Source organism: Ranitomeya variabilis, chromosome 1 (assembly GCF_051348905.1).
Source record: "Ranitomeya variabilis isolate aRanVar5 chromosome 1, aRanVar5.hap1, whole genome shotgun sequence".
Lineage (NCBI taxonomy): Eukaryota > Metazoa > Chordata > Amphibia > Anura > Dendrobatidae > Ranitomeya > Ranitomeya variabilis.
Window position 1 is genome coordinate 689,707,419 of NC_135232.1, and position 12,924 is coordinate 689,720,342.

A 12,924-nucleotide genomic window follows, 5' to 3' on the forward strand; every position below is an offset into this window, starting at 1 on the left:
TTAAATCGATGGTCACATTTTAACCCTTATAACTTCCTAACAAAAAAAAAAAGTTTAAAAAATTGTGCTGATGTAAAGTAGACATGTGGGAAATATTACTTATCATCTATTTTATGTGACATAACTCTGATTTAAATGCATAAAAATTTAAAGTTTGCAAATTACAAACTTTTTGCCAAATTTTCATTTTTTTCACATACAGTACAGACCAAAAGTTTGAACACACCTTCTCATTTAAAGATTTTTCTGTATTTTCATGACTACGAAAATAAATTAACACATGTGGAATTATATACTTAACAAAAAAGTGTGAAACAACTGAAAATATGTCTTATATTCTAGGTTCTTTAAAGTAGCCAAGTTGCCACCTTTTGCTTTGATGACTGCTTTGCACACTCTTGGCACTCTCTTGATGAGCTTCAAGAGGTAGTCACCGGGAATGGTCTTCCAACAATCTTGAAGGAGTTCCCAGAGATGCTTAGCACTTATTGGCCCTCTTGCCTTCACTCTGCGGTCCAGCTCACCCAAAACCATCTCGGTTGGGTTCAGGTCTGGTGACTGTGGAGGCCAGGTCATCTGTCATAGCACCCCATCACTCTCCTTCTTGGTTAAATAGCCCTTACACAGCCTGGAGGTGTGTTTGGGGGTCATTGTCCTGTTGAAAAATAAATGATGGTCCAACTAAAAGCAAACTGGATGGAATAGCATGCCGCTGCAAGATGCTGTGGTAGCCATTCTGGTTCAGTATGCCTTCAATTTTGAATAAATCCCCAACAGTGTTACCAGCAAAGCACCCCCACACCATCACACCTCCTCTTCCATGCTTTACGGTGGGAACCAGGCATGTAGAGTCCATCCGTTCACCTTTTCTGCATCGTACAAAGACACAGTGGTTGGAAACAAAGATCTCAAATTTGGACTCATCAGACACCGAAGCACTGATTTCCACTGGTCTAATGTCCATTCCTTGTGTTCTTTAGCTCAAATAAGTATCTTCTGCTTGTTACCTGTCCTTAGCAGTTGTTTCCTAGCAGCTATTTTACCATGAAGGCCTGCTGCACAAAGTCTCCTCTTAACAGTTGTTGTAGAGATGTGTCTGCTGCTAGAACTCTGCGTGGCATTGACCTGGTCTCTAATCTGAGCTGCTGTTAACCTGCGATTTCTGAGGCTGGTGACTCGGTTAAACTTATCCTCAGAAGCAGAGGTGACTCTTGGTCTTCCTTTCCTGGGGCGGTCCTCATGTGAGCCAGTTTTTTTGTAGCGCTTGATGGTTTTTGCCACTGCACTTGGGGACACTTTCAAAGTTTTCCCAATTTTTCGGACTGACTGACCTTCATTTCTTAAAGTAATGATGGCCACTCGTTTTTCTTTACTTACCTGCTTTTTTCTTGCCATAAAACAAGTTCTAACAGTCTATTCAGTAGGACTATCAGCTGTGTATCCATCAGACTTCTGCACAACACAACTGATGGTCCCAACCCCATTTATAAGGCAAGAAATCCCACTTAATAAACCTGACAGGGCACACCTGTGAAGTGAAAACCATTCCCGGTGACTATCTCTTGAAGCTCATCAGGAGAATACCAAGAGTGTGCAAAGCAGTCATCAAAACAAAAGGTGGCTACTTTGAAGAACCGAGAATATAAGACATAATTTCAGTTGTTTCACACTTTTTTGTTAAAGGGAACCTGTCACCCCGTTTTTTCCGTATGAGATAAAAATACTGTTAAATAGGGCCTGAGCTGTGCATTACAATAGTGTATTTTGTGGACCCTGATTCCCCACCTATGCTGCCGAAATACGTTACCAAAGTAGTCGTTTTCGCCTGTCAATCAGGCTGGTCTGGTCAGATGGGCGTGGTGTCTTCCCCCAGATCTTGCTTAGTTTTCCGTTGGTGGCGTAGTGGTGTGCGCATGCCCAAGTCCAGAATCCACTGCACAGGGGAGGTAAAATAGCGCGATCTGCGCTATTCCCCTGGTGATCGGTGGGGGCGGCCATCTTCCTGTGGCCGTGCGTGCGCAGATCGAGCGCTCTGCTGCCCGGGGCTTCAGGAAAATGGCCGCGGGATTCCGCGCGTGCGCAGATGGAGATCGCGGCGGCCATTTTCCTGAAGCAGAGTTCGCATCTCTGCTTCAGGAAAATGGCCGCCGCGATCTCCATCTGCGCACGCGCGGCATCCCGAGGCCATTTTCCTGAAGCCCCGGGCAGCAGAGCGCTCCATCTGTGCACGCGTGGCCACAGGAAGATGGCCGCCCCCACCGATCACCAGGGGAATAGCGCAGATCGCATTATTTTCCCTCCCCTGTGCAGTGGATTCTGGACTTGGGCATGTGCACACCACTACGCCACCAACGGAAAACTAAGCCAGATCTGGGGGAAGACACCACGCCCATTTGACCAGACCAGCCTGATTGACATGCGAAAACGACTACTTTGGTAACGTATTTCGGCAGCATAGGTGGGGAATCGGGGTCCACAAAATACACTATTGTAATGCACAGCTCAGGCCCTATTTAACAGTATTTTTATCTCATACGGAAAAAACGGGGTGACAGGTTCCCTTTAAGTATATAATTCCACATGTGTTAATTCATAGTTTTGATGCCTTCAGTGTGAATGTACAATTTTCATAGTCATGAAAATACAGAAAAATCTTTAAATGAGAAGGTGTGTCCAAACTTTTGGTCTGTACTGTATAAATGCATGTCATATAGAAGAAATGTTGCCACTAACCAAAGTACAATATGTCACGAAAAAACAAACTCGGAGTCAGTGGGATACGTTTAAATGTTCTAAAGTTATTATCTCATAAAGTGACACTGGTCAGAATTGTAAAATTTGACCTGGTCATGAAGGTGAAAACAGGTTTGAGGGCTGAAGGGGTTAAATGTTAACCAATTCACCACCTTTGGTTTTTCTGTTTTTTTTCGTCTTTTACTGGACTTTTTTCCCAGAGCCATAACTTTTTTTTTTTTCCGTCAAAATGGCCATGTGAGGGCTTGGCTTTTGCTGGACGAGTTGTACTTTTGAATGACACTTTTGGTTTTATCATATCGTTTAATGGAAAATGGGGAAAAATTTAAAGCGTGGTGAAATTGCAAAAAAAAGTGCAATTCCACATTTTATTTTTACCACGTTCACTAAATGCTAAAACTGACCTGCCATTATGATTCTCCAGGTCATTCCAAGTTCTTAGATACCAAACATATATGGGTTATTATTTAAGTAGTGGAATAAAAATCCAAAATTTGTAAAAAAAAAAATGTTGCCAATTTCTGAGACTCGTAGCATCTCCATCTTTCGTGATCTGGGTCTGAGTGAGAGCTTATTGCTTTGCGTGCCGAGCTAATGTTTTTATTGATACCATGTTGGTGTAGATACGATATTTTGATCGCCCGTTATTGCATTTTAATGCAATGTTGCAACAACCAAAAAGCTGTAATTCTGGAGTTTTGATTTTTTTTTTCTCGTTACACCATTTAGCAATTGGATTAATTCTTTTCATATATTGATAGATATCGCCGAGTTCAAAATCGCCCTAACAAATATGTGTATTTTTTTAAATTGTTTTTGGGTGAATGGGGCGAATATAAACTTTTATTTATTTATTTTTTATATTTTTAAAAACTTTTTTTTACTTTTTACTGGCTTCAGTAGTCTCCAGGAGAGACTAGAATTGTGATCTTCTGATCACTTGTGCTATACAAGGCAGGGCTTCAGCTCTGTTGTGTATAGCTAAAATGCTCATCTGCTATAAGCGCCGACTACTGATCAAATCATCTGACGTGCCAGAAAAGTTGTGGGCTCATCACTGGAGACCGCATCAAATCGGGAGGCGACCTTGGATATACCCATACATCCAATGTCACAAAGGGGCACTTAAGAAGCATTATAGTTATAGAAACACTTAGGGTACTGTCACACTCTGCAACTTTCCAATGATCACGACCAGCGATACGACCTGGCCGTGATCTTTGGAAAGTCGTTGTGTGGTCGCTGGAGAGCTGTCACACAGACAGCTCTCCAGCGACCAACGATGCCGAAGTCCCCGGGTAACCAGGGTAAACATCGGGTTACTAAGCACAGGGCCGCGCTTAGTAACCCGATGTTTACCCTGGTTACCATTGTAAATGTAAAAAAAAAAAACACATACTCACATTCCGGTGCCTGTCACGTCCCCGGGCGTCCGCTTCCCTGCACTCCTCCTGCATCCTGTGTAAGCGTGGCCGTAAAGCAGAGCGGTGACGTCACCGCTGTGCTCTGATGTACGGCCGGCGCTGACACAGGATGCAGGAGGAGTGCAGGGAAGCGGACGCCGGGGACGTGACAGGCACCGAAATGTAAGTATGTAGTGTTTTTTTTTTTTTTACATTTACAATGGTAACCAGGGTAAACATCGGGTTACTAAGCGCGGCCCTGCGCTTAGTAACCCGATATTTACCCTGGTTACCAGTGAAGACATCTCTGCATCGGTGTCACACACGCCGATGCAGCGATGTCAGCGGGTGATCCAGCGACGAAATAAAGTTTCAAACGATCTGCTACGACGTACGATTCTCAGCGGGGTCCCTGATCGCAGTAGCGTGTCAGACACAGCGAGATCGTAACGATATCGCTGGAACGTCACGGATCGTGCCGTCGTAGCGACCAAAGTGCCACTGTGAGACAGTACCCTTAGAACATTGTGGCCTTCAAAGGGGGATAATGTAAAGACTGTTTATCTCAGTAGGTTTAAATTGGTTGTCCACTACTCAGACAATCCCTTCTCAATCACTATGTTAGGGCTGTCCCACACGTCCAGATAATTCCGGTACCGGACAAATCGGTACCGGAGTTATCCGTGTCCGTGTGTCCGTGAGCTCACGTAGGCCATCCGTGTGCTGTCCGTGTGCTGTCCGTGTGTCCGTTTTTGTCGTCCGTGTGCTGTCCGTGTGCTGTCCGTGTGCTGTCCGTGTGCTGTCCGTGTGCATACGTATCACACACAAAGTTTGCAAGGCCCATATGAGGGGTTAAGGCTTTAATTAAAGGGTTTAAACTAGCAAAGCTGTGAGCCATTAATGATGATGTGTTTAAATAGTTCCTAAAAACTTTGCCACACTGACATATCATCATAGGGGTGTATGTTAGGACTCCTTAGGTGTCACAAATATGTCTACTGACAATGATGCGTTGTTGTGGCTGGCATGGCTTGTCTCACGTCGCTTTGGGGTTCGCAACCATATGCTTGAAGAGGCACCACAGCGCCAAAAGAGGCTATGGGTTCACCCTCTACTGTTGCTACGTGGGGCATATGGTCATTTTGCAAAATTATATAATGAACTGCGCAGGTACCCGGTGAAGTTTGTTGCTTTTTGTCGGCTTTCCATTCCCGGCTTTGACAACCTACTTCATGTTTTGCGGCCTTACCTTCTCAGACAAGACACCTGCATGAGACTCAGCATTTGTCCGGAGGAGCGTTTGCTTGTAACCTTGAGGTTAGTTTTTGGTTACTAAACATAATATTGCCAACAATAACGTGAAAACCATCGTAATGGGTTAAGTGTTTAGATCTCTAGTTAGTAATGTTCAAGGTCACTAGGTTATACGATGCCCATAATCCGGTCTGCAAAACATGTATTGTTTAACCCTTGACATAGAAATGAAGACAAACACACACTTTGGATATGTCTTCTTACTAACAAGCCAATAGTATGGCCCCCAAACAAACTCTTAACATGGCCACTTTGGGAAATGTTCCTTATAATTGACACCTGTGTGGTGCATTAATGGGTGTGTGTTTTATTTGAGCAAACATATATTTTAGGTCTATCTGTGCTGGCTTACATTCACTATGTAATCCTTTTTAGAATTACCAACATAACCAACAATTGAGGGGAATTGTTTCACAGCCAAACTATGGTTTTGTTAACAGATTCCTGGCTACTGGACACTCATATTCATCACTTCATTTTGAGTTCCTCCTTGGCACATCAACCATAGCCGGGATTGTGCGCTCAACCTGTGATGTGATTTGGGACAAGCTCAAGAGTCGCCTCATGCCTCAGCCAAACACACAAGACTGGCTTCGGATTTCCCAGGGTTTCATGGAAGACACAGAGTTTCCAAACTGCATTGGTGCCCTGGATGGAAAACACATTCGTGTAAAAAAGCCGCCAAACTCTGGGTCACGTTTTTTTAATTATAAAAAATATTTTTCTGTTGTGCTCCTGGCTGTAGCTGACAGCAACTACTGTTTTGTTCTTGCTGACATTGGGGCATATGGGAGTGCCTCTGATGCTCGCATCTTTAGAGCTTCAAGATTAGCTCGGCGACTTGCTGAGACTAATCTAAATCTTCCACAACCATGTGTGCTTCCTGGTTCATCAGGCCCACCTGCACCATTTATCATGGTTGCTGATGAGGGTTTTGCACTCTCAAGGCACGTTATGAGACCCTTTCCACGTCGAGGTTTGGATAACCGGAGAAGAATTTTTAACACTCGACTGATGAAAGCCCGGCGATTGGTTGAGTGTGCTTTTGGAATCTTGACTTCAAGATGGCGTATATTTGAAACCCAAATCCAAATGCATCCCCAAAATGTACAGGCAGTCCTAAAGGCAACTGTTGTTTTGCATAATTTCTGCAGACAACAAGAACCGGCCTTGGATGATGTTGATGATGGGAGAGTGGTTAATGTGGCATTATCAGAGGATAGAGACCATGCTCCACGAGTATCTCAGTCTGCCCTTATAGTGAGGAATATTTTTGCAGATTATTTTTTATCACCAGAGGGTATTGTGCAATGGCAAATGGAGGAGCCCAACTAAAGTTACCCTTTTCTTTTTTTTGGTTTGGTTTTTAAATAACCTTTTTTTTCTTAGTTAGGTCACAATTTGTTAGGGTCTCGCAAGGCAATGAGGACCCTTGACGTGGGTTGCGAGCTTACATTTGATGTGGGTACCTGATACATGTGTGTCTCTAAAACACATTGCTACCCATTACAAATAACTAATACCTCATTAATGTGTTTACTGGGGTTGTCCAAAATATCCCATGTCTGAAAGTCTTGATTTTGGCACATAATTGTGTCCTACAAACAAATAAATAAATAAAGGTACCGTCACACATAGCGACACTGCAGCGATCCAGACAACGATGCCAATCGCTGCAGCGTCGCTGTTTGGTCGCTGGAGAGCTGTCACACAGACCGCTCTCCAGCGAACAACGATGCCGAAGTTCCCTGGTAACCAGGGTAAACATCGGGTTGCTAAGCGCAGGGCCGCGCTTAGTAACCCGAGGTTTACCCTGGTTACCAGCGAAAAATAAACCAAAAAAAACCAGTACATACTCACCTGCGCATCCCCCGGTGTCCGCTTCCTGCACTGTGTGAGCGCCGGGCCTAACACCAGAGCGGTGACGTCACCGCTGTGCTTTCACTTTCACTTTAGGGCCGGCGCTAAGTCAGTGCAGGAAGCGGACGGCGGGGGACGCGAAGGTGAGTATGTGCTGTTTGTTTTTTAAAATTTTACACTGGTAACCAGGGTAAACATCGGGTTACTAAGCGCGGCCCTGAGCTTAGTAACCCAATATTTACCCTGGTTAACAGTGTCAAACATCGCTGGTATCGTTGCTTTTGCTGTCAAACACAACGATACACGGCGATCGGACAACCAAATAAAGTTCTGAACTTTAGTCAATGACCAGCGACATCACAGCAGGATCCTGATCGCTGCTGCCTGGCAAACTAACCGATATCGCTAGCCAGGACGCTGCAACGTCACGGATCGCTAGCGATATCGTTTAGTGTGACGGTACCTTAAGACCCGCCCTCATTGAGTGTGATTTTGCAGAAGAGTGTGTGACCGTTAGATCATGTTATTCAGACATACTGTAATCTAAATGTACATTTACAAAGCTACTTTGCCATGGAAAATAGATCAACGCAGTTGAGAGGCCGCATCTTTAACTAACTCACTGAGAGTCACTGTATCTGCGGGCATCACCACCATCTCATCCTTTCCCATTATTTGGAAGCCATGATGGATTCTTAATTCCAACATCCTTTATTTAAATTCTGTATTTGCAATATATGGATGAGTTACTGTGCCCTATTTTTTTGTTTTTTCTTGGTTTTGGGTTGGGAAAAATGTGTTACACCTTATGATTATGCTCATATCAATAAAGTAGTGTGCAAATTACATATACATTCTAAACTAAACAAGACATATTAACACTTGAACGATGTGTTTTATTTTTCAGCAAACACATTTAGTCAGCCAATTGTGTCGGACAAATCAAGCTAACTTTAACAACAAAAAACAAACAATACAGAGTTAGATTCCTTCTAAATCCACAAAGTCACCATGACTGGATACAGATTCATCTGTGTTATTTTCTGCGCTGACACGTTCAGGGCTGCTTGAGAGTGAGGGCATTTGTCCTGTAGTCACTGTGGGCTGGCATGTGCTTGTTTGAGGTGGTTCAGTGTGCAAAAATGATGCTGTTCCTGATGTAGATGGGGTATAAGGTTGCGTTTGGTCTGTTTCTTTCACAAATGTGGCCTCATCACTTTGTGGGTGAGGTAAAGTAGGTTGGGACTGACCAATCTGGCTCACATATGATTGTGAACTACTATAGGGCTCACCTCTTGCCATACGGTTTGGCGGAACAAATTGTGTGACCATAGGTGTCTGTTGCCTTGATGGCATATTGTAGGGATGTGGATTTGCAAACTGAGCACCACTAATATCACCCACAGACATGCTGGAGGACAGGGTTTCTGAATGTTGGCTGGAGTTGTGGCTTGCCTCAGACCTTTGCCAATATTGCTGAGTTGTGGCACGGGCATGAGGCACAGAGGAAGGCTCAGACATTTGTCCGTATTGCTGGCTACTGGCCCGTGAATAAGGCCCAGAGGTAGGATCGGACACTTGTCCGTATTGCTGGCTACTGGCCCGTGAATAAGGCCCAGAGGTAGGATCGAACACTTGTCCGTATTGCTGGCTACTGGCCCGTGAATAAGGCCCAGAGGTAGGATCGGACACTTGTCCGTATTGCTGGCTACTGGCCCGTGAATAAGGCACAGAGGTAGGATCGGACACTTGTCCGTATTGCTGGCTACTGGCCCGTGAATAAGGCCCAGAGGTAGGATCGGACACTTGTCCGTATTGCTGGCTACTGGCCCGTGAATAAGGCCCAGAGGTAGGATCGGACACTTGTCCGTATTGCTGGCTACTGGCCCGTGAATAAGGCACAGAGGTAGGATCGGACACTTGTCCGTATTGCTGGCTACTGGCACGTGAATGGGGCACAGAGGTAGGATCGGACATTTGTCCGTATTGCTGGCTACTGGCACGTGAATGGGGCACAGAGGTAGGATCGGACATTTGTCCGTATTGCTGGCTACTGGCACGTGAATGGGGCACAGAGGTAGGATCGGACATTTGTCCGTATTGCTGGCTACTGGCACGTGAATGGGGCACAGAGGTAGGATCGGACCTTTGTCCAGAATCATGGGTGTAGCTATGGGCAGGAGGAAACCAAACTGGAGCAGTCCTTTGGGGATAACGAGGTCTTACAGCAGGAGGTGGAAGCATGGACGAGGGTGCAGGCCTTTCCTGTGTTTGTTGTGTACCTACATTTTGGTCATTTGTTATATTGGTAGCAGATGGCATCTGTATTTGATGTTGGGCAGCTCGCCATTGTTCAATGGGCCCTAGCACCTGGTTGGGTTCCTGCTCTCCTTGGCTAGCATCAATGAGGGTCAAGATTGCAGCACGTACTCGTTCCTGCCGTCCATCAGGAACTTTGCCAAGGCAAGGAGACAGTGAGCGACAAAACCTATCTACAGCCGTTTCTGGTGTCATGGAATTGAGTATGGATAAAACTCTAGCATCAATGAGCTCGGGCAGCATACGTGGCTGTTCCTGTCGCCTACTTCGCCTATCTCGGAGACTGTGTGTTAGATACATAGGTAGGTTTGCTGTTGATGCTGCCTGTGGTGCTGGGGCTGTTTGAGAATTGCTTTGGGATGCTGTTTGTGAAGTGCTTGGGGCTGTTGTTTGAGAAGTGCTTGGGGCTGCTGTTTGTGAAGTGCTTGGAGCTGCTGTTTGTGTGCTTCCAGGACCACCATCAGTGGAGGTTTCAGCAGCATCAGACACCTGATCATCAGGCTGTGTTGTGGGTGTCGGGTCTGCTGGGGCTTCGGTCTCCGATGCCGAGGTTCCTGGCATTGATGTGGCTGTTGGCGATTCATCCGAGTCCTCAAGGTTGTCATCAGTCCTATTAGCAAAGAACATTAACAGTTTAGTTCACAATGCTACCAAACTTTAACCAACATTTGTGAAATTTAGTTTTGGAAAACACTTTTGGATAATTTTGGAACATGTTTGTATTTAGTAATGGAACATATAAATATGATGATTTTTGAAAGCACAAATGTACTTTTGACAAATAACTATGGGTAAAATCTGACCCCGAATTTTGGAACATGGTGAAGCTTTGGAAATGTGTTAAAATACCGTGTAGTTATTTGACTATAAAGAGTTGATTAATCCATTTCCCTGAAAAAGGCAAAATTTGGAAGGTAGTCAAATCCACAAACCTTTATTGAAACAAATCCCTAAAATAGTCGATACCAATAGTAGTCAGCTGAAGACTAAGAACACGTTTGTGTTTGAAACGCGTACAGCGAGGGCTGATATGTGATACTATGCCTAAGCAACTATTGGTATCGACTATTTTAGGGATTTGTTTCAAGAAAGGTTTGTGGATTTTAATGCTTACTAATTTTGCCTTTTTCAGGGAAATGGATTAATCAATTCTTTGGGCTTCTACCACGTCCTGGCCTGGACGTTTTCCCTGCTCGGATGTTTGTATCACTTGTGTATCCCTGTTGTGTAATCATAAAAATTAAACCACCAAAAAAAGGTAATTTAATATGTTTGTACAATCATACTCAGTCACACTTACTGATTTAGCTCCATGATTGGGCGAAGAAAGGCTAAGTTGCGGGAGAAAACATATTTCCTCTTTTTTGTGGCACCTGCTGTGGAGGGTAGGGGATTAAATTCCCGCCGAAATTGGTCCCTGGCTGAGCGCCATCGCCGTTTCACCAAATCAACTGTAGGAAAAGTAGAGACACAACAAGTCACATTCCCACAAATAAATACATATTCCTTAAACAACACAATGTGTTAATCTGTGTTATAGTTTAAAAGTATTATGCTTGTGATCATCATGCCTGGCTGGAAATTAATTTTTGAATCCAAAAACCAAAAAATTTATGAGTTAGAATTGTGTGACCATTTAGCACCATGTCGTAATGTTTACAAGTAAGATCTAAATAGCATGCGAACTGTTTGGAACGCTTGCACAAAACATAGGCTGCATGACTGTGTGTGTCTAACAACACAAACATTAACACAAGTTGCATTGGCCATTAGACATATGTAAGAGCTTGCCTTGTGTGAATAATTGCGGATGATGGCATTAATTAAGTGGAAACATTTGCTTTCAATCAGTCACACACACAAACTGTGCTGTGGCCAGCAAGACATATTAAAATCAAACACTACATTTTTAACAAAATCCTGGTTTGGTGCTGACCAAAACAGGCAGCACATGTTGATCCTTACATGTTTAACATTATCTTTTAACAGAAATTGAAAAATCTCAAAAAGGAAAAGAGACTTTGTTGGCCTAATGCATATTGATCTGTATGTATTGCAACAACTATTGTTTGTTTAATATGATGTGATTTATATATATCTGCATGCATATTGTTCACATGTCAACAAAGTTCCCCCAAAAAAAAAAAACCTCATTTAGAGACAGGATGCTCCTCCTCCTCCTTCCCTGTGAGCACATTTTCTTGTGTGTGGAATTGAAAGTGAAAGTAACAGCAGATCTCTCTCAGAAACCAGATTTATCCTATTCTCATGTTGAATGCTGAATGTTCTTAGTTCTTAATAAATGAACATTATCCGTTGAAAGTTGGGGACATCACGCTGATTAACCCGCTGCTACCAGACTTTAAGGGCTTGACTTTTGGCATATAGTCCAACAGTCAAGTTCAAAATCTGAACCCAGAAAACATTGTAAAGCATAAGAGCAAATAATGTTAGACATCTATGGAGATATGCTTGAATACAGTTCACTTTGCAAAATCTCATGTAGCATGTTTTTGAACAGCAGGGAAATGTGTGTCAAAAATGCAGGTTGTGAACATGCCAGACAACTATGCCTTCAGTTACCCAGGTATTCTTTAGTTTGTCCTAACATGACAAAACCAATTTTCCCATAAATGCAAAAAACCATAAAATGCTGGCAGCAACACACAAGGCATTTTTGAACAATTATAAACATGCATGCTTCAGGCAAAAAGAATCAATCAAACACAGGGAACATACTGGAAAGTAGTAAGAATCTTGTAAAGTGTATATGATAAGGTCCATGTAAATATAAATATTAAGAACACATAAGCCCAATGGTTAGGATGTTAAGACATGGACCCTAACATATATAATTCACAATATGATTTTTTGGCATATTTTTCACATAAATTTCGGTTTAAGACAACAAGGAACACCTATGGGGAAACTTACCAAACTTTGCCTGCTTGGCGGGTGAATATGTGGACCAACCACGTCTGGGGTACAGCTGCGCAGCTACAGCAAACCAAGCCCGTTCAATGGCCAGCCTGTCATGATATCCTTCACAGCGTGTGTCCCACAGTTGAGGATGTTGCTCCACCAAAGTTATTAGTCGCTCTGTGTCCACCCGAGGAGGCATAATATTAGGCTGTCAGCAGAGTCTGAAGATGCCAGCACTGTGATAAGTTCACAACTTCACCTCAGAGGCTAAAATGAAGTCTAGACTGATGTTTAGCTTTGTCCCAATCAATGTCTAGACACCTGTCTGGTAATTGCTAGAATTGCTTCAAAT

The 12,924-nt window shown here is 43.6% G+C and overlaps 1 protein-coding gene across 1 annotated transcript in view; it reads right to left on the minus strand.

Annotated features, from left to right (window-relative positions):
* Positions 1–12,711, minus strand: part of LOC143798431 (uncharacterized) — a 76,642-nt gene extending 63,931 nt beyond the window's left edge. The window contains exons 1-3 of the mRNA XM_077281111.1: positions 12,585–12,711; positions 10,951–11,101; positions 9,421–10,260 (exon numbers count right to left, since the gene is read on the minus strand). Of these exons, the coding sequence (XP_077137226.1) occupies positions 9,421–10,260; positions 10,951–10,964 (854 nt within the window). The 5' untranslated portion in view covers positions 10,965–11,101; positions 12,585–12,711. The remainder of the gene's footprint in view (positions 1–9,420; positions 10,261–10,950; positions 11,102–12,584) is intronic.
* Positions 12,712–12,924: the final 213 nt, after the last annotated feature.